The 22,971-nt window shown below is 39.6% G+C and overlaps 1 protein-coding gene across 1 annotated transcript; it reads left to right on the forward strand.

The window, feature by feature from the left end:
* The first annotated feature begins 501 nt into the window (after window positions 1–501).
* Window positions 502–9,948, forward strand: pik3r6a (phosphoinositide-3-kinase, regulatory subunit 6a). The gene is made up of 6 exons (XM_034129343.1): window positions 502–583; window positions 4,656–4,776; window positions 6,600–6,673; window positions 6,819–6,933; window positions 8,544–8,614; window positions 9,008–9,948. The coding sequence occupies exons 1-6, from the start codon at window positions 505–507 to the stop codon at window positions 9,118–9,120; spliced, it is 573 nt and encodes a 190-aa protein (XP_033985234.1). The 5' UTR covers window positions 502–504; the 3' UTR covers window positions 9,121–9,948.
* The last annotated feature ends 13,023 nt before the right edge of the window (window positions 9,949–22,971 follow it).

Consider the following 22,971-nt stretch of genomic DNA (forward strand, 5'->3'; position numbering starts at 1 on the left):
GAAGTTATCAATTAAATGTAGTAAAGTACAATATTTAAGTGAAGGCGTAAGGAGGTTAAGTGTAAGAGTAGAAGGGAACATTTACTCAAAAATTAAACTTAACTACAGTACTAGTAAATGGACTTACATACTTAACACTAGTGTTTTTTATATCATGATTAAACATCAACTTCTGAGCAGACTTAGAAGAGGAAGTGGTTTTGAAGAGTTGTCCTTTGACCTAAACTCTCCCCTACTGTAATGGCGTCCAGCGGCCACCAGATGGCGCTGTGTAGTTACCATCTCCCCGGCTTCAACAACACAGTGTGAGCTACCGTCACAGTAACACCTGCCACAGCTGGGCTCCCCCGCCTCTACAGGTTGCTGTGTGACTGGCGATGACTCAATGAAATACAGCATCAAACTGAGACTGCAAGACCCTCCCCTGTAGTTTCCCCTCGCTGTTTCCCAGCCACCGCAACTGGAAGCGTAGAAGAAGAGAGGAGAGGAGCAGCTGCTGGACCGATGGAGAAGAAGCAGGAATCTTCTCACCAGTACGGTTCACTGGAGCGCACTGAATGGAGCAAAGACACCAAAAAACCAGGTGACCTAAAGAACAAAAAATGCACTATTATTACATTTATTGACTGTGTTTAAAGTGACCTTTCTGTATGTTGTTCATATCTCCAACAAGATAACTCTAAATTCTCCTTACTGTACCTAATGTTCTTATTACCACAACCTTGCTACATGGAGTTACACTGTCTTTGTTATAGTACATTTATAGTTACCTCGGTCTGTTTAATCTGTCCATTCACTGTGATTTTATAATATATTTAATGGCACCTCTACTATTTCTGTCTTCGTCTTCATTGACAAGTCTTCTATATTTACCCATTAGAACTTAAAACAGGATCACTGTATCTTTTAAATATATGTATGTATGTAGCCTACTATATATATCTGGGTTGAACCAATCAATGTATTTGTTCCAATTGCATTACAGGCAGTAGCTCTGCAAATGTCAACACTCCACAGGTGTTTGTACTGTACTGCCAGTGTTTGTGTTCATGAGGCTCAATTACTCAGGGACCTGCAGCCACAACTTATGAATAATGGGGCACTTTGCAGGACATCTAAATCCCTGCTTTTGAAGACTATTATGCTAGACAGATAGATACAAAATATTTATCAAAAATTCCTAAAGCTCATGGTGATAACTTCAGATATCTGTTTTGTAAGACTAATGGCCAAAACGCATTCAATTTGAAATGATTTTCAAAACGTAGCAAATCCTCCCATTGGAGAGGCTGGATGTTTTACCTCCTGAATTTCAGTTATATTCCTCTACATTGCTGGTGTTATTAACAATATACTTGTGTGAAATATGTACACAAAATAGTTGATCAGAAGGGACGTTTGGAAAGCTGTGCAGATTGTCTGTTGAGTCCTCTTTCAGTTTTTTCTCTTTACTCCTTACTCCAACCATTCCTCCGTCATCCCCTAATGCTTTGTCTTCTGTGTCTTGCTCACCAATCTGGTGGTTCTTTATTAACTGGTTGTCTACCTCATTAGGTGTAAAGCATCATATGGCAGTGTAGAAGCTGGAGCATAGACTGTGAAATGAGCTTATAAATGTAATTCCCAATCTTCAGGGTATGATGATAGGTGCAGGGTTCGGGGGGATATGAGGTGAAATGAGGAGAATGGAAAAGAGAAAACTGTGTGGGAGAAAAAGAATGAGAGAAGGGGAGAAAGTGAAAAGGAGGAAACATTTCTGAGAGGTCTAGTGATGAGTCATAGCTGCTCAGTGGCAGAATAACCTGTCCTGGAGAGAGCCTCTGCAGCAGAGCATGTTGTCTTTAACAATGTAAGGATAAACTAAACAACACTCATGTTGCCTTGTTGTACATTTTCAGCTCCCTGTCCAGCGTTCAGTCAGCGACATGGGAATCCCCGGTCATAGTGATTGAGGTTTCATTTTCTTTGGCAGGAAATCAAGTGGTGAATGCGTTTCGAGACTGTGATCTGATGTTGTGTCAGCAAGCAGATCCTATCTGTTATATTTCACAGCATTTTATCTGTTTTATGAATAAGGTGTTAGTGCTGATACATTATCATTCAGCACGTATAATCATAACGAGTATGCAGTGTGAATACAGTGTGGTGAGATTGAAAAGAATGAATGAGTGGCTCTTTCTTTCACTCATTATTCACCCTTTTTCACACACACACACACACACACACACACACACACACACACACACACACACACACACACACACAACTGCATAAGCTTAACGTTGAATCATTGGCAGTTTGTTCTAAGAGTACATATTTGTTGTCAGATATTTACCTATCTTACTGACTTGTAAAACCTGGGCTTGACAGGTAAGAATGGCCATTAGCTTAGTTTAGCACAAAATAAGATAGGATGTATGCTATTGTCCCCGCAGGGAAGTTTTGAATGGTCAAAAAAGCTACACACAGTTGTCCAATAAAAACAAAACATAGACTACACAAGATAAGATAACTAGCATTTGCACAAATGTCAACTTTATGGATACGATTCCCTTTAATTAACTTTTATTTACACTTTCGACAAAAATGGGAGAGGCTAGGTAGTTCCACGTCTGTCTTTTTATAGTTTCACTTAACACTCACTGCTCACTGCAATGTTTCACTGAGTTCTTTCTCCTCTGAGACATCAAGGTTGTGTTGGCGCTACATTGACGTCAGCCAGATTCGTCATAGTAACAGAGTATCTGTGTGAGGATGTATCTGAACTCAAGGAAGCCTTTTTTTTGTATATCTGTCATACAAACAGACTGCAGTTTACAACCCCCCAAACAAAGCTCCAATGCCAGCAGGAACATGAGTCCTTCTAAACCGTCCATTATCTGCAAGCATGCATAATGCTAACCATGGCGCTTTTATAACTAACCTCAGCTCATACAATACCTATTTGAATTATGATGATCCACATCTATTCTGCCTTTTTTCGCGCTGGTGCAGAGGACATGTCTTCACAGCACTTTGAACTCAGTCAGTGCTACCTTCCCCAGGGTTAAATGTGACTAGAATAGAGATATTACATACTAGCTCTATGAAGTAATGGACTCTGTGTGTGTATATAAAGGGGGAGGGACTGTCTGTTAGTGGAGGTATTAGTATGCTGCTCTCTGCAGGGAAGGGACAGTTATCCAAGGCTACTACAGAGCAGAACGGAAGCAATTTTCCTCAATTGTAAACTTGCAACTACCTTCAAGAAGGCCGACCATAGCTGGATTTCAGGGTGCTTTATGTATGTTTTCTTGCATGGCTAAAACAATTACTTTTTTAGGATATGGTTGCAGTCAAATGTTTGATATGCCGCTGCCTTTGATTGTATTGCTGCTGCTGCTGCTCTCAGTGTACTGTAAAGCAGCCGCTGTGTGAAAAGCTTTGAAGTCTTTTCATACCACTGTTACGGTTTTGTATTTATGTTTTCATTTTCCACTTTTGTTTTGAAATGTTTTCCTCCTTGTGTCTTCTCTGTTCCTTCTTCCTGTGTTTGCCTTCCTGTCATTAGTTTCCCTGGTGTGTCTGATTGTGTTCACCTGTTGCCCTTGTGTTTCTGCCTCCCTTACCCCAGCTGTGTCTTGTCTTGTGATTACCCCTCTCTGTATTTAGTCTTGTCTTCCCCTGTGTGCCTTGTTGGTTCATTGTTGGTTTTTCCTGTCTCCCTCCATGTCAGTCACGGTCAGTTTTGTTTCTATTCGCTACCTTGTGCTATCTATGTTTTTTCATGCCTTGTTTTTTGTGCTCATCGGCTTTGGAATAAAGCTCGCCTTTTGTTATAGACCTTTTTCCTTTTTGAAGTCTGCATTTGGGTCCTACCTTTGGCCTACCCTAACAACCACACAAACGTTTCCAGGGACCTTGGGTCAGATTCATTCAAAAGCATGACAGAGCTGTCCGGCACAAGCCCACACATTGTTGTAGATGAGGGCTTAGATATATGCAGCAAACACTTTTGTAGGATTTGCCTTTTTCATTGTATATTTGTTTTATTTGGGAGCATAGAGTTCAAATGAGAAATACAGAGACCGTTGAGTGGCATGAAGTGCATACTGATACTCTCATATTGTGTTTGATACTGTTAACCAAGCAATCAAAGCATCATCTGTGCTGTATCTGATTATTCAATTGCTTGAAATTAGAGCAGCTGGGAGTGAGAGATAATGTTTATACTCAATAATATCTCATTGTTGTGTGCAAATAGTTATTAATCATTCTGTTGATAAATTGAACATGCTGAACATAATTGATCAGATACTTTAAATACATTTTCATTATGCTATTGACTATTAACTAATATTGACTCCAATACTTTTACTCTAATGATGTCTAATTCACCTGCCACGCACACGTTGTGTATATTACAAAGACACTAGCCACAGAAGTAATACTTATTTAGAGTGGGAAAGTAAAGTAATGTCATTTGAATTGTTTTCTCAATGGAATACAATATAGACTTTTTTTAAATGTCTTTCTGTGTTTCAGATTCACAAACAATAGGGGGCTGCAAATAGCTGACATAATAACTTAATTCAAACATTGAATACTTTATTGAGTATTTTTTTTCAATGAATAGATCACTTTTTAATTATTTAAGTTTTCTCTCTCCCTCTCAGACGAGGACGTGGTGTCTATGGCGGACTCCACCATCACCGTGGACGACATCGAGGGGGAGCTGTTTAAGATTGACAGGATCAGAGACGTGCTGGTCAGGAGGGAGTCAGAGCTCAGATACATGTGAGTGGCCCATCAACACACACACTTTGATTTCATTTGTTTATTTCATCTGCCATCTGCAGCCAGTGTGATTACCGGAGACAAACAGGTTCAATAATAGCAACCCAGAATTCACATTATATTTGAATGGTGTATTATTTCGTTTATTGCTGGAGTGCCAGTGCAGAGAAATGTGTAACTAGAAGCTTCTGTGCCTGTTCTCCTATACAGGAAGTATGTTCATTGTTCCCAATGTACAACGAAACTGCATTGTGAATTATCCTTCGTAATTTATTTTCTTCTTCATTACATTGGTTTTCGATCTTTCCCAAATACATTTCTTATCAAACTCAAAGTCTGCATAGGGAGGATGTCCGGGTGGATGGGATGGTTAAACTTCTTTCATACAGGCGACTGGTGTTTGTGATCTGCATAAAACATAAAGTCATTGTTGACTTTTAATTTGTCCGTAACTTAAATGATTGAACAAATGTACTTCTTTAAGCCAAACCCATCCATTTTTTACAAAATCTAACCCAAATGTTGTTGTTGCATGAACATAACCAAGTACTTTTGTTGAGTGTCTCTTTTGTGTATATTTACAATGTTAAGAAAATGGGTTTTCCCTTAAAACGCAAATGTGTTAGAATGCAATTAAAGTGGCAGTGGAGGGAGGTTGTAGGGGAAAGTCATTTTGTACAAGTTTGTTCTTTACGTAACCAAAAACAAATCTTAACCTACATGTTGGTACTGCACACATAACACATGTGGGACAACATTCTGTGTATTGCTGTGAGAAACCTGAATAAATACATTATTTAGTTAATTAATCAGTCATTAAAGTGCACTGTCATGCCAAAACAACAATAGTACACACAAGCCCCAAACTGGAAAATCCATCTTCAAGCTTCCCTAGTCAAAAGCAGTTCAAATCATTTAAGCTATGTTTTCCATTCAAGAGCTCACCCTGGTATCAGAAACGCATCTCGGAGCAGCTTTGCCCTCTGTTATCTCTCCTCATTTATCTCCATCACACCTCGTGCTGGCCCTCATTATAATATCAATGGCTTTACCTTGGCTTCCACTAAGCAGGCTAATGCATGGATATTTATTCATCCACTCCCCTGAAAGACGGTGCTCAGACAGCGGGGGGAATATGATGAGTGGCATGTGTGGGATGGCAAGCAAGAGTCAGGCAGAAAGGATGGGTAAATGAGAGACTGGAGGTGGAGGGGTAGGAGAGGGGAAGTCACGATCTGAAGCAGATTTCACCAAGTTTTAGACAAACAAACAAATAAATTGTGTGTTTTCTTTTGGTTAAAGCTCATCATTCCAGACCTCATGGCCATTTCTCCACATACTGTACATGTCTTCAAAGAGCTTCCTATATGACAGGTAGATGAGGAATGGTGACGTGGCTCTCCCTGCTGACGATGAATGGGTGTGATGTGTAAGTGTGTGTCTGACCCAGAGAGTGTCTGTTTGTGTGTTCTCCTAACAAAGAGGCATTTGCAGTGATGCTGGGTCACGTGAGTGCTCTCTGCCTCTGTGATCTCCCACCCCACCTCAGTGTCAGTAATGATCCACTGAGTTTGGAGGGCCATTGAAAGAGAAAGCGTGTGATACAGACAGAGGCTGAGTGAAAGCTCTCTGGCTCAGAGACGCCACAGGGATTTCTCTTCAGAAAAGATTGTGTCATCTCCTGTGTGAATTAAAACATCAATATGAATCTTTCTGTGTTTGAATTTCATTTTCCCATATAGTTTCAAATCCTTTCTACCCTTTAAAGCAGAATGTGATGTGCGGCACTTTCATGTGTGTGTGTTTCTTTTGTTCCTGTGCAGGATGGATGACATTCAGCTGTGCAAGGAGATCACTCGTCTGAAGAAGGATCTGCAGAAATTAGTGTCCATACCAGGTAGGTTGATTGAGAATAAAAGCAGAATGTCTCAAATAAATCCAATTCATACAAAAATCTTTATACAGTACCTGTGGTTAAACCCTTGTTATATGCATAGTTAAGTGAGTCATTTGGGACAAGCACTAGATGTCTTTTGCTGCAGATAATGACAAGTCCAACGAGGACCGGCAGAAGGAGGAGGAACTCCTGCAGCAGATCCACAAGCTGGTTGAGACCAGAGACTTCCTGGTGGACGATGTGGAGTTTGAAAGACTCAGGTGTGCTTCGTTATGGTTTCATTACAGCTTGGTAGGAGTCCTTTGGTCGTCTGTCACCATAGGGTGTGAATGAATAATTAAAAAATCCTATTGAACATAAAGAGCCACTAGTTAGAGATGCAGTGCACACATACAGTAGGTCTGTACCCATTTATCTATCTTATAAATGGGAAACAAGTATTTTGTATCCAGAGGAACTCTTTGATATCACCAATGAGCATGGAGAGCCATTTCAATTAAAGATGTGTCAGAAATGATCAGAGAGTACTGCAACAGGAGCTGCCATTGGTTTATAAAAAACATATACTGTACACATCTATTTAATACTTTTTCAGGACTGCTAATGGGGGTTGATGCTTTGTTCATGCAGGAGTTGAGGAAAGGTTGTCATAGTGCTGTCCAAACCTTACTGATCCATTCTGAAACTCTTAGTCCTTCACCACACATTTATACAGTTATGCAAAACACTACAGGGCCCTTCATACAATGGGATTGGAAACCCTCAAAGGAAGGTACAATGTCTTGGACATTACATTATCTTAATGCAGAGATGTCAAACATAAGTGAAATATAAAATAATCACAAGTTTAAATTAGCCTCTCTGCAGTTGAATCTGTATTTCGATGAGACCGCTCTTTCAGTTTTAGACGTTCAGTATTTTTTTTTTTAAATGTTTTGTCCTGCATTCATTAAGAGCTTAAAACGCTGTATTTATTTTTGCTCCACTTACTTGTTGATCTTGATGCAGCATATACACTCTCACAGGTTATTTTATCCATCACTCAACCTGCAACTTAATGTGACTTGACAATGTTCAACCAGTATATCAGGTCCAATTCTTATGCAGCGTTAGGCATCAATAGTTTGTGTGAGCAACAGTTTGTGTTGGCAGCTGACGGCATGCTGTGAAAATGCTTTGGGGCTGCTGGGAAGGTGAGAGGCAGGAAGCAAGAGAACAGTGGGTTAATGGATCGCAGAGAGATGTGACGATGCTCAAGGCCATGCTGATAAATATAGAGATCTTTCTTTTGAAATGTCTCTCTTTTTTTATCCTCACTGTCCTTCACAAGAAAATTACATCTGTAGTTTTTATGTTTGGTTTTATTTTCAAAGCAGGACAGACCTGCTGTAATTTGCACACTTTGTTACAGAACATACTCATTCAATATGTGATACATACATTTAGTAGTACTACAAATATTAAATTACCCAAATATGCAGAGCATGTCTAACTCATCTAAATATATCTGTGTAGACCGAGAGGGGCTGCCAGATTTATTGAATAATCAGTAGAACCTCTCAGAGTAAATGTAATCTTTTCTAACAGCCAGAGATACTGTAATTATTTGATGCAGTGAGAAAGCTTTTCAACTCTCCCCGTTGGTAAAATCAACATTTAAATGTTACCTGTACTGCGGAATAGATGGCCAGCAAGTGTAAAGTAGACACGATATTTTACCTTTATATCTGTGTTACATGGAATTCCTGTCAGCCACTCCTAGCCAACTTCTCTTTTGTAATCTGAAGGTGATGGAAGACTTTAAATTGTAGTCCAAATGCTTTATGTATTTCTGTATATTTTACATCGATCCTTTGCTCAATCTCTACAGGGAAAAAGAAGAAGACAAAGAAATGGCAGATTTTCTGAATTCCAAATTTCCCAAAAATATGAAGAAGAAAGGTATGCTTAGGTTCCACAGTTGTTGTTCTGCGCTCCACTTTTTAAAATCATTTATCCGCTGACATGTTTGTTGATTAGCAGTTAGTAGAGTTAGACCGTAAAATTGTGGTCGAAGTAATCAAGCAATTTACTTAAGTAAAAGTAATACCAATGCATTGATCTTTATTTAAGATACAAATTATAATCATGACAATATACTTAAAGTACCTAAAGTAAACATACTCATTAGGCAGAATGATTCACTTCATAACATAGGCTGTCAAATATGTACCTGAAAAGTACAACTATGTTCTTCCAAAAATAAAGTTATCTAATAACTCTCCATGTACACCACAAGATGTATTGGGAAACTATTGCCAAATGTTCTCACAGTATGACTTCTCTGGGCTTCAGGTGTTCCACCCAGACGAGCGCCGTCCAGAGCTCAGCAGACCTCTTCTCCCTTCGCCAAGACGGGCCTCACCCTGCTGAAGGAGTGCTGCGGCTTTACATGCTCCATCATGTAGACTAGGGTTGACATAGGGGCCACAAATCAAAATTGGCCTCTCTACAATAGTCAACATTTCAAATTTCAGCTTTTCAGTCCAAGAAAGACTTTGAAGCATGGATGGAGCAGTACAGTGGAGGTTAAGAATTCTCCAGAGGCAGAGCTAAGGTTGTTGCAAAGATCATGTGGTTTGTTTTCCATACCCAAGTTTGTCTCGTTATATAGATTCTAGTTACAAGTTTGCCCATACATAAGATTGTATATCTGGTTTTGTTTCCATCCTGTCTATGCTCTCTAATCCCACTTTTGTTTAAATTTTCCCGCCAAATTAACAGCAATCAAATGCAATTGTGGTATTATTTCTCTTTTTAAGCTGAGAAGACAGGGTTTTAAAGGATATAAACAGCATAGCACAAGTTAGGTATGTATTGTGGAAAGACTAATTGGAATAAATCACTATAACATGCCTACGACTTCTATATTCAAAGACCTCACTGAGCTATGGCAGCAATCATTTCCTCATTAAATGTTGTTTTGCAGGCCAGTCTAGATACAATGCTGGAAATATAAAAACAGCATTCAGGAGATAACACTAATGAAACTGACATTAAACAGGAGCTCTGTTAGGTTGAAGTTGCCCGTTATTTGAGTTCCGATTTAAATGGGTACGACCTTTTTCAAAGTGGTGGTTTGTGAAGAATCAATGGATGTCTCATTACGCTCAATTTCCCTTTATTGATAGTTCACCAATGTTCAGTACTTTTTCAAATGATGCAAAGTAGAATTGAAGGACATTATACAATATAACATTTTTCAGTCAGTATTTTATTCTGGTGAGCATTCAACAGGTAGTACAACACTAACCATTTGACAGCATAAGGGTTATTTAAGGATATATAATACACAGGGGTCCATGTCCAGTCACTTTTTAATTCTAGCGTATCACCCACATGCACGTTTCCACAAATGATATGGGTTGGCACGCAGCTACATAACCCTATACCTACTATATATGTATACTGTATAAACACCTGTCCAGTGATGAATACAGTCATCATATGCAACACTGAAGCACACTTGACAGTGTTTTCAGTGGATAATTTATGTTTCATACAAATGTACGATCAAGGGCAAACCTGTTCCTTCCATTTCTACTATGCTATTATGTTATGTATTTGTTTCCATCACATATTTATCAGTTTCTACGGAATAAATATTTACCTACAGAAGGTGTATGAAAGGCTCTTGAATGGCACTTGCATGCATTACGTTGGACACAGGGATGCAGTGGCCAATCAAACTACGGAGCACATCTGTGTTGCCAAGAAGAATAGTTTCCATAGCAACCTTCTATACCCCATTTCTTTACCATAAGACAATGGATGGATCCGAGAGATAAGAACTCACAAATGTGACAAAAACAAATACCTGAGTGCCATCATTGCTACCTGATGAATGGTAGACAAGACAGCTGTTTTAATTTTAATGATTTTCATGTTTTGCATTCACTCTTGAAGACAACACAGACCACTTGGTATTCCACAAAAATGTTTCCAAAAATGAGTCTCTGAATCCCTGTCAGACTCTTTGAGATAAAGTAACAATGGTTTGGAAATTAGGGGAACACAAGGCTGCTTCTCCTTTTTGGATAATTATTTTTACAGTGGAAGCTAATTAAAAGCACCTTTAATCACGTAATTCATTATAGATTGTACAGTTTGCTTTGCATTCCTGTTTGACGAAGCATTGTCCTTGATGGTTTATTTCCAAACAGTCCTTGGGATGGATACAGCTGTCTCTTTTGTTTGCGCTATCTCTTGATATTCAGTCTCAACACTGTCAGAGAGGCTTCGGGTCAGATATCACCCAGCAACCACATCCATCGCTGTCATGGATGTTCACGGGGGAAATAGATGTTGGCCAATACTGTTGAAATAACAGCTATAGTAGAAAACACAGAAATGACCAGGAAAGGAATAGGATGTATTCTTGTTATATAGTGTGTAAGTTAGATGTGAATGGATACCCAGATAGCAACATTTGTATCGAAAATACAAGTATTATACAGTAATGTATACGAAGTATTGCTTTATATGTAACCAGAGATTTTGGTCAGTTAAACAGGAGCTAAATTAAAAAATATATTGGAAACACATTAGGGGTTTTCAAACAGCACTGAGGAGCTAGGAGCTAAGAATAATACATTGTGAAAAAGCCCTTAAATCTATCTGAAGCAAAGCAATGAGTTCATACAGACATGAATTATGCCTCTTCATATCTATTCTCATGGTTGAACTGCACAGGGAATATACATCTATTTTCACTGACAAAGACCTTCATCTTTAGGTAATTATTTTTATTGTGGGAGCTTTGAGCGAGTGACATGTTTCTTAGACATAAAACCAGCTGTTCACACCAACTGAAGGGTGAGTGACACCCCCTAACTGTGCTCTGCACGAGTCAAGAGCAGATTCAATCATGATTTGAGGAGTATTCTTCGAAACGTGGAACAGAGCGTTCAGTCTCTTAGGGGAGATGAAGGTGCGCAGGAGAGAAAGTGAGTGAGGGAGAATGACATGCTGTAAGAAGAGAGGCTGAAGTGGCCGAAGGTATTGAGATTAAGAAAAAGAGAGAGCGTGACAGACAGCTAGAGCGAGTGTACGGGCACAAAGTTAGGGGGGGTTTGATCTTCAGTGTGAGTCATCCTTAGCGAGAACACTGAGTTCACACAAGGGCAGCTCGCAGTAAACCGACTTGTAAAGGTCATGGTTGTCACTCAAACACCATATTCCTGTACCCCTTGCACAGCTCAGTGTGTATGAGAGGAGATAGCACAGCGTGTTTGAACATGTGTGAGAAATTAATAAATGCAAAAAGAAATACGTAAGTCTGAGTTTACCTGTGCTTCTTTGCATGCGTAGTAACAGGAGGTTATAACGAGAGGTATAATAGCTGTCACTGCTTTGTTACTATGGTTACTGTGACATGACTCTCATTTCTTGTTTTGTTTAGTCGTGCCTTGAATTAACCTCCGCTGGATTCTGATGCAAAGCTGAATGTCTTATAAAACTGCCTGTTTTATAGTTTAAGGGTTAGATAGATAGTACTTTATTGATTTATTATTTATTTGATTTATTGATAGTGTTCTTATGTTCTCAGTCAAACTGCAAAAGGAATACATTAAATCTCATCTCAGTCTCATTTATAAAAAATGTAAGTGAGAAATGTTTGGCTATGAATTTTCCCAGAGACGTTGTGGTGCTCTTAAGATGAACCCTAATGACCCTGTCTTTTCAAAAAGCTCCACCAGATATGTTGACATTTTGAGTTTTTAATGAAATGTCCCAATAACTGCTGAAAGATTGATATGACATTCATGTCCCCTTCAGAATGAATTGTAGGGTAACTTGGATGATCTTCTAGCTAACTTCTAGGGTTAAGGAGTATTTCTTTTTTAGTGTAAAATAATATACACAGGTTTTCTTTTGTTTTACCACCTAAAACGTAGAATTGTTGTGTTTATGTTAGCCCTTACTACCTACTTAGAGAGTGGGTTAACTTTCAAGGAGTTAGGCATGTTGCAGAGTGATACTTCTACGGTAGCCAAGAATGGACAAACCATAAGATTCCTCTTGTTTTTATTTCCACTTTTCACATTCCGGGAAAGAACATTGCAGTTCTTGGAAACACTTGGAAAGGGGGGTGGTTGCAATCTGCAACTTCCCAGCTAAATGCCTTAAATTCTAATAACATTTGATTGAGTGACATCACCACGTCAGTCTCCAATTATGTGAATTGGGCCCTGATACCAAACAAATGACATTTTCATCAGCCTCAGCTGTGATTTGTTTGGTGCTAACTAGCAGATGGCCGTATGTTAAGATAAGATGGTTAACGTAGTAAACATTTAACAGCACCACATCAGCATGTTAACACTGTAGACTCATGCTATAGTTACATTTAAACGGCAAGTAGGCATCTGTGTGTGTCCAGATCGCTTGTTAAAGTAATATCTCCCACATGCCCTTTTTAAAGCAGCTTCTTTGCAGGGTAAACACAGGTGGAATTGATACGATTAATTAGGGTCTCATTCGATTTAGTGTCACAGCTATTACAGTGAGCCCTTATGCACAATACCAGGGCCATTAAAGTTATTGATTACACCTGTGTTTACCCTGCAATTATATGTCATAATGGCCGCTGCGAAAGAGGTCTAGTTGGGAAATATTTCCTTTCCTGCTGAGAGTGTCATGAGAAGCTGCTCAATAAAGCAAGAAGATTAGATACAGGGGAAACAGCCTGGCTCTCTGTTCAGAAATACACCCATACTAACACCTCTAAAGCTTACTAATTAACATGTCAGTTTGCTGCTGGTTGCCTGGCAACCTTGTGGCGATTAGAAGACTCTAACATGCCCTGCACATGGATGTATTAGGAGGGCTGGATAGGTCTAAAGGTGCCTCAGTGCCCATGTGTGTTAAGGTTCGGCAAAAGGTAGGACCCAAATGCAGATTAAAAGGGAAGCGGGTTTCAAAACAAAAGCGATGCTTTAATAAAAAAAAGCTGATTAACATAAAAACATGGCATGAAACACATAGGTAACACGAGGAAGATACAATACCAAAACGATCGTGACCAACATGGATGAACCGACAAGGCACACAGGGGAAGACAAGCCTAAATACAAAGAGGGGTAATCACAGGACAAGACACAGCTGGGTAAGGGAGGCAGAAACACAAGGGCAACAGGTGAACACAATCAGACAATCAGACACAGGAGGAAAAACAAAGGAAGGAAGACAAGAGACAGGGGGTGTTTCTCAATCGCGAGTAAAGCTGCTTCAAAGCCACTATTTCAAGCATACTACGTCATCGAGTGCCGCCGAAGTACTGTTCCAATCTCCAGCATACTTGGAAATCTACCGAGCCCGGCGTACTCCGTTTGGAGAAATATCGAGGCTGCACATGAGTAGACTCCGCGGTCTTAAAATCCCCACAATGCTTTGCGCACGGACCAATTTCCCCAAATCTGTGGCGGAAGATGTAAGGCGGGGCCTCTCATATGACGCACACCTGCACACTTGCTAGCCTGTTCCAATCTTTGTTTTCCGAATGGCAGGATGTATTCTTGCCTCGCTTCTGAAGCAAGATGCTCGGCAGACATGTGCTACCAAGCAAGCGTACTCGCGATTGAGAAACACCCAGGGAGAACAGAACAGCAAAATAAAACCCACCACAAGACAGACAAAACCAACATTGTGACACAACACCAGGATCATGACAGAGTGTAAAGAACAAATCCCCCAAAGAGCATTTTTCCCAAAGGTCATCTGTAAAATTGAAAATGCAACAAGCTCAATCCATGGAAGTTTTATATTTGTGAACCTTTCCTAGCGTCCTCTTATGATACACAATGTTGGTTTTGTCTGGTAGTGCCCAAGACTAGGCTTAAAACCCGAGGGCACCGAGCATTCGCAGCAGCGGGCCCCAGGCTCTGGAACACTCTGCCCCTCCATGTGAGGTCGGCCCAGACCCTAGGGGTTTTTAAATCAACACTTAAAACTCACTTCTTCTCTCTGGCCTTCACTTAAATCCTAAAAATTATATTGAAAAATAAGGTTATTACTACTACTCATTCTTCTAAATCTTTTCTCTCTCTACTTCTCATATTCTCTACTCCTGTAATCGATTCTTTCTATCCTCTCTTTATCCAAAAACCTTTTCCCTCTCTGACCTTTCGAGGTTTTATTAGAGGGAAACAGGTTTGCAGAGAAGCTTATCCAGGCAGGGGAGTGGACCGTATTCACAGCTTCCTCCCTACCTCTGCTAAATTCCAACTAAGGCTCCAGTGGGGCCTTTGTTCCCTGCGTGTGCCTCTCCACCTCTGTTTCTTACTCTCTTACTTGCTACCCTTTTCCCTTAACCTATCCTAAGGGAGTGCTTGTTCTTCCTTCTGTCTGTCTGTGTCTGTGTACTCTCATGTTCCGATTAACCCAACCACATTTTTCTTGTTTTGTGTCTATATCTACGCCGGGATCCGGAGTCGAGGCTGATCCTCTTGCTGTGGTCCTGTGCCCTGGATCCTCTATCCTCAGTTCTGGATTAAGTCGTGGACTTCGGGTCGTGGCTGGGCCTGTCTCTGCGGTCCTGCCTGGGTCTCGTCATGCTGCTTCCCTGATGGCTCCCACAGGATTGTTGTTCACATCTTCGTGGATTCATCTTCTTATTATAGACACATGCATTTCCAAACATTCGGTCTACCTACGCTGTAAAATGTATTATCTCTTCGATGTACACACGGCATCTATTGCACTTCTGTCCATCCTGGGAGAGGGATCCCTCCTCTGTTGCTCTCCCCGAGGTTTCTCCCATTTTTTCCCTTTGAAATGTGGGTTTTTCTCTGGAAATTTTTACCTTGTACGATGTGAGGGTCTAAGGACAGAGGGTGTCGTTTTTCTCATACTGATATTCTGAACAAACTGTGCTGTTGTATTTGCTGTAAAGTGTCTTTACTGTAGGGTATTTTTTTTATTATATGTACAGCACTTTGGCTCGACCAAAAATCGTTTAAAAATGTGCTATATAAATAAAAACTAAACTTGATTTGATTTGATTTGATTTGATTTACAACCCTGTTTCCAGCATGTACCATACTGTAAAATTACATTATATCATTATTGCATTTCTGTATGTGTAAAAGATCAATCAGATATGATACAGCTTATTAATTACTAACTTTGGAAAGCATAAGGCAATTTTGCTCCTGCTTCCTGTCTGTATGCTATGCTAACCTAAGCTAATGTTCTGCTCAGTTTGATATTGAAGCTCAGTAGCTATCTGTAGCCAGGGGGTCTTGGTTTATCTGTGATGTTGAACTTGACTGACACCAATCTAATGCTAAGAAAGGCTTTCTTACTGGAAACAATGGGGGGAAGCTACTTGTGAGTAAACATCTGCTCCCCCTGCTGTATTTTCATTCATGAAGACACTAGCTGAATCCAAATGTGTAACTCAGACCTCAGACTGTCATTTGATGTAATCTTACATTGACTCAAGTGCTCCGTATGTCTGTGTGAAAGGTAGCAGAAGACAAAATAAAATTGGCAATGCCTGGTAAAGAATATACTTATTTACTCTCATGTCTAATAGTATAGATAGGACAGGTCGTTTTTCCTGTTCTTATACTTACTGCAGATAATACACCACCATTTGATCTCTTTGAACTGTTGAAGCTGACATCTAGATCACCCACAGTCATTCAAGGCCTGAGAGCAGATTCCATAAATATTGAAATGTGAAAATAATGGTTTAAAATGGACAACCTTGAAGTAACTTAACAAATAAATTGCTATGTCTCCAGAAACATCCACATTACAGTTTGATATTTGTAAAAGCAGCTAACAACCTCAGAATTAACCAACCATGCAAACATTAAATATTACTTTTTGTTCCACAACAGGATACTAGTAACAGATTTAATCAAAAACAAAGAGCAAGCGCATTTCGTATGTTGTTTCATCAGAATCACTTCAAAGCGGGTCTGATGGAACATGGTATAGCAAGTGATATCTTAATATCCTGGGGTGCTTGAGATCTTTGATTTATTTTTGGTTTACACTCTACCAGCTGGCACCCGAGAGAGAAGAACAGCTGTGCATGGGGTATATTTAGTTTTGTGTACATTACTTTTTGTTGAATATTCTTCTTTCTTTTCTTATTTTATGCTTTTATCTGTTCCAAAGCTTTTTTCTGTTTTAAAAACAATATGTGATTATATTTTGGGACTAAACTAGATTTTCTTTTCCTTTACACTTTATATGGTTAATCTTTATATTTATCTGGAATTCAAATGTGGATTATTATGTACATGTCATTATTACGCAGCGTAAATGGTTAAATCGTAATCTCTGTGTTTAATGCATAGACTGTATATATAAATGGACCAGTGGCGAGTCGTGAGCTTTATACCTAGGCCCTCTGACCCCCACCCCTTCCCTCGAAAAAAAGAAAAAAAATAGTTATTACGTCACAGCGTATACTTCAGCGGAATATCAAAACAACGGCCCAGGGTGCAAAACGCATCAATGACAGCGACCCTCTACCACACAAAACAACACCTGTGAACCCAATTTGTGTTCTTTGACATTGAAAATGATATTGCATTGTGTTTGTTACTTTCGTTGCAGTTGTATGTCTTAAGTGTAATTTGGCATGCTTTTATTTTGAAGGCGAGTTCACGCTGTTGACAGGAAGTTGTTGTTGCTATGGAAACAAGAAAAGTTTCACAGCGGGCGGAACTTGTCATAAAGTCCGCGATAATAAAACCCACCCATTTAGAGGGAAGATATGATTGGTCAATTGTACTGTCATTTGACATTACTCTCTCGTTCAGTTACTATAGCGGGCCCTCTGTGAATCGCAGAGAGGGCCAGACGAGCTTCTTTCATGTAACCCTTCACATTCAAACAGAGACTGAACAGGCAGATTCGAAGGATTTATTTCTTTGGAAATGTTATTTTATTAAATCAAGTTTTTTTTCGGTAAAACTAATGAAAAATATAACAAAGATAATATTAAAAATATATATATTTTAAAAAAATATATATTTTTTAATGTTTTTAAATATTATTTTTTGGAATATCTTAGGCCCTCATAGAGGGCCTAGAGGGCCCTGACGGCTCGCCACTGAAATGGACGTAGGGTCCGTGACGTCACCCATAGGATTCTGCAGAGTTGTAGAGAAGCCCTTAGTAGGCGGAGTCGGCCACTAACGGCTCGACAGTGACGTCAGAGTCTAACTCCCGCCTGCTCCAAATAAGGGCAAAGAGGCGGAGCCGAGGCGGGACCTGCTGCCTCCGAGCCTGAAGTAACAGAGCTAGCTCAAGCTAAGAAGCTAAGCTAACATGCTCCCCATCTGCACACTGCGTCACATTTTACGTTTCTAAGGTAAGCGGACATGAAACTATTCAGCAAAACTATAAATAATAATCTAAGTTATTGAGTTTTTAGCATAATACTTCAGAATCTTAAAATCCCTTAACGTTTGTATGCAATGTGCTAAATGCAACACTGGAATCAAGCAAATTATTAATATGTTTGCATGACATTACTTATTTATATTTTGCTATCACTTAATTATACGTTTAATACATTTAAGTCAATCTAAGGTACATGTGATGGTAGCTAGTTAGTGCTCTTACCTGTGAGGCCTCCTCCAAACAGCATTATAAACAGACTGTACCATTAAAACTATAAGTACCAGTTCTAGATCCTTGACTTTAGACAAACAATTCAAAAGACAAAATGTATTTAAAGACCAATCTTTATTTGAATGTGCCTCTTAACCTGAGATATTAGTTATACAGTAATAGTATTGACAATCTAAAAAAACTGAGCAACTCAACAGTCAACTTTATATTTCTTATTGTCTAAAGCATTTATTATTTTCATTTTTCCCCTCTCATATTCAGTGTGGAGTGTGGACGGATTGAGACAGCGTGGTGTCCAGAGAGCTGCAGAGACTTCAGGGAGAAACCTCCGTGTGATGGACGTCCTGTCTGTTGGTTTGGCCGGAGAGGACTGAGGGTCTTTCCTCAGCGAGGAGGACCAGGCCTGATGGAGGAGCCCATGCTGGGCATAGCTGATACCAACTGCACAGGCCTAGTCTGTCACTTTATTTGACTAAATGTGTTTACTTATACATTTAATAGGTTTACACCTTCTGTCCATATGTACTTTTTATTTAAAACATGTTTGATTAACTTTTGGTTCACATTTCAATAAATTGAATTTGTATTTGCACTCCTTTTGTCCATTATTCTTACTGAAAATGTTAGATTACACATTCACATCTGACTGAAGATTGGCCCCATTTATTTGTGACGTTTTAAACTCTGCGGTACAAGGTACAAGTGATGTGAAGCTCATAAAGTGAGGCAAATAGAATTAATCAGCTGATGGAGTGTAGATGTGGAAATAGGTGCATTCGATCAGCTGACTTTGTTTTCACAATAAAAGTAGTTTCTTAGTGAATGTCCTGTACTGGTCTTAAAATCTCATAACATCAGCTTTTAATGTTCCTCTTGGATGTTCTTCTTGACCCTCATGCCCCTTTCACACCAACGCAACTCCGGTTCAAGCTCCGTGCTAGAGCTTTTCTGGTTCAGAACCGGTTCTTCGGTTTAGCGCCGGCTCTTTTCACACCGCTCAGAGCCCGACTGGTGCTGCCGCTGCTGCGTCATGACGTCACAGTTTACGTCGCTGAGTTTCTCCCCAACGCCGGAGCTCACCTCACAATAACAACGGGCCGGGGACTGCGTTGCTTTTAATCATACGAAGCCAGATTAAATTAAATAACGACTTCTCCAACCTTATACTTTTCTCCAGAGTGCCGTGGTTCATTGTTTATTAATGTGTTTCAGCGGCATTTACCGACCGCTGCAGTGCTGGCCGGCTGCTCTTCCACGAGTGTATTCTCCCGTTAGCTCCGGGTTAGCTCACACGGCTCTAAAGTATTCACTGTCTGACTGTCACACAAGCAGCTGATACATATCCCCAGTTCCCCTTAAGTGAATGTGTGTCAGTCTGAATTGACGCTGTTTGGTGTCAGTCTGAATTGACGCTGTTTGGCATCACAACGCTGTTATGAAAGTTTCTCTGGTATAACATGGGTGATGTTAGCATAGCAACCGAAGCTAAACTGACTACTTGCTAAGCAGTTTTCTACAGGCACTTTTTACCGACGTATTTTTCATTATGATTCTACTTGTGATAGTCGGACATGACAACCTGTGCAGCCCATGTATTGATTCCATCCGATAGCTGCTATAATAACAAACAAAACGTCTGCCTGCTCTCCACAATGATCAATAACAGCGAACGGATGGTCAAAGTAAGGTACAAATAAACAGAATCACACGAAGCCTGGTTAGTGTTGCCTGACTTTATAAAGTGTGTTTTTTTTAACAAGTGTGTGGTTGCGTTCTAGTCACTTTGCTCAGCACTACTGCTTGTTACAACTTTTATTTGCCGTACTCGCCTTAAGTGTTAGCTCAGGTTAATCTCGCCCCCCTCCGACGTAAGCGTGACGTATGCGGTTCTTGCTTCTAGACGGACAACTTTTTGGTGCTCGAAACGAACCGGATTCCGGAGCTATGACGCTGCTCCGCTGCGGTGTGAACAGGAAAACCCGGTGCTTTTCAAGCACCAGCACCGAACCGGCCCTGAAACACCGTTGGTGTGAAAGGGGTATCAGAGAAGGAGAAAATGTTGAGTCGTGTCTTTCAGGCATGTCCTTTCCTAACAAAAATTACAGGAAACATAAAACATATTATTATTGTGTTATTTATGAAAGCGGTGTGTTTAGGGGCTGTAGATATAATTATTTTATATGTTTTGTATGTTTTTTTTTATTTCAACAGTGCAAAGACAATCAGATTATGAATGAACAGAATGAAATGCATCAACATTGAAATATATTTTATTATCAAAATAATATTGAACTGTTATCAAAACGTAGTGCAACTGTAGAAGCTTGCTCTGTTGTCTCACTGAAAGAATCACTTTTACCACGTTTTTTTACAGACAATATTGAGAGATAAATAGTAGCAGTTCTCACTATGTGTTAAATAGCTTTGCTTTCAATACATTAAATTAGAAAGCTGACAAAGTCATATTGCTTGTTAACATCTAAATGTAACCTTTTGCATGGAAAAAACCCTCAACTTAACTGATGTGTAGGTGATCTAGTATTTAGTATTGTTTAATGGAATGTATATCAGTGTATTAAAGTCAATACTTCATTTATTTAAACCAATAGCTTTCTTGATTCTTTGTACAGTATGAAAAAAGAGTATTTGTACCTGTGCTGAAGTTCACTGCAGTGAGGAGTCCAGTTCTGTCTCTCACTCTCTGGTCCAGCCTGTCTGCATCACCTGGGCACTTTAAACAAACAGATATATATGTAAAGTACCATGTGTACAAACAATATAACTGATTCTCTTCTGTTGAACATGTTGGATTGTGTATTGTCTGAGTCAGGGTCCTTTTTATTTTACTGTAACTTTGGAAGTTGTGTTACCAATGCTTACTATTTATTTGATACCAATTTGGTAATGCAATTAATAAAAACAACAAGGTTTGGGTTCGTTCTTCAGATGACTGTGACGTTAACGTGTAAGCTCAATAATGAACTCCAGCTCAACCAACCATATTGTAATATCGAAGTAATCATCTTGAAATATGACATTAATAATTGTAATATACACACATCTTATTGTGAGGTTGATTTCACATACACTACTTCGACACTCGAGCATAGCCAATTTAAATTAACCTTAGGATGCATAAAGTCCCCTACATAATAACATATCTCTCTAAGTTACAAGGATGACCTTATTTTATCAACCTCAAACAGAAGCCGTTTGTTCTACAGTATTATCCCACTTAACGCTTAACACTTGTCTATTTCGTTTTAACCTTTATATATACGGTCTATGGTTTTAACTTGGAGGCTACGATTAGCATCGTTAGCACCGATGTAGCTACCACACGCTTACACGCTAACACATTCATTACGTAGCTGATTAAAATCATAAACACATAAATAAAGTACTCGAATTTCACTTACCGCAAAACGGCATTCATGCACCGTCTGTTTTAACCGCAGAGCGAGTCACAATAGTCCGATATATAAGCATGAAGAACAAACAAACATGGCCGGGGTCAAGTTGTGTTCCCTGGATGAACTGAGCAGGCAGAGTCCCTGTAGCTTCACGGAGCAGGGAGCAGGCAGCTAGCAGAGAGACAAGAAGCTAACAGCAGCAGTGACTTGACAAAGCTGTCACTCAATGTGACCACGCCCTAATTTATGCAAAAACTTTAAGACCTAATATAAATAAAAGGGTCATGTTAGAAAACAATTCACTCACAGATTCATAATCATGAAGGTGGAATCTAACTATATACATAATAATATTTATTGCATCCAGGGCTAGAAACTTTTTTTTCTGCTGTGAAATTGGGCATTTTAACATGGGGGTCTATGGAAATTGCTCCTTTCTGCAGTCATCGCCTATCGGACAATATATGAACTGCAGTTTGTGGCACTTCCGTATTGGCGTCCCGGCTCTTCCCCAGAGTTTGCCGCTTGGTAGAAACATGTTTTTTTAGGCTGTAAAATTGGGCATTTTAACATGGGGGTCTATGGAAATTGCTCCTTTCTGCAGTCAGCGCCTATCGGCCAATATATGAACTGCAGTTTGTGGCACTTCCGTATTGGCGTCCCGGCTCTTCCCCAGAGTTTGCCGCTTGGTTTAATGTGCTGCCATTATGTTGCAACATTGATTCAATGATCATTAAGGGATTCAAATATGGAACACTCTGAGTCATTAAGGTTGACTTTTTTAATGTTTAACTAACTGGCGTTTCTATTATTTTGTACGCCCAATAAGGGTTGACTAAATAACAGAAATACCTGACTTTTATAATACAAAACAATTGAAAGGCCCAAAAACCAATAAAAAACCATCATTAAAGGTGGGGTAGGTAATTTCGGAGAAACCAGCTCGAGTGTGCTGGAATTTGAAAATACACAACCGGAGAAAATCTGCCACTTCCTTACAGAGCCCCTCCTCCAACACACACGAGCGTGCACATGACCAATGAGGGCACGAGATAAGTTTGTGCACAGATGGAAGGCTGACAGGCAGGTAGGCCATCCAGTTATTTTAGCCGGGCCGGCTAAAATGATTGGTCGTGCTTTTTACAGTACAGTACATTTTTTTATGGATTTTTTGTCAAAGCACTTAAGATATTCATTGCTATCGGGATGTTAAGAGCATTCCATGGAATATAACAAAAAGTGTATCTC

This window comes from Trematomus bernacchii, unplaced genomic scaffold (genome assembly GCF_902827165.1).
Source record: "Trematomus bernacchii unplaced genomic scaffold, fTreBer1.1, whole genome shotgun sequence".
In the NCBI taxonomy this organism is placed as follows: domain Eukaryota; kingdom Metazoa; phylum Chordata; class Actinopteri; order Perciformes; family Nototheniidae; genus Trematomus; species Trematomus bernacchii.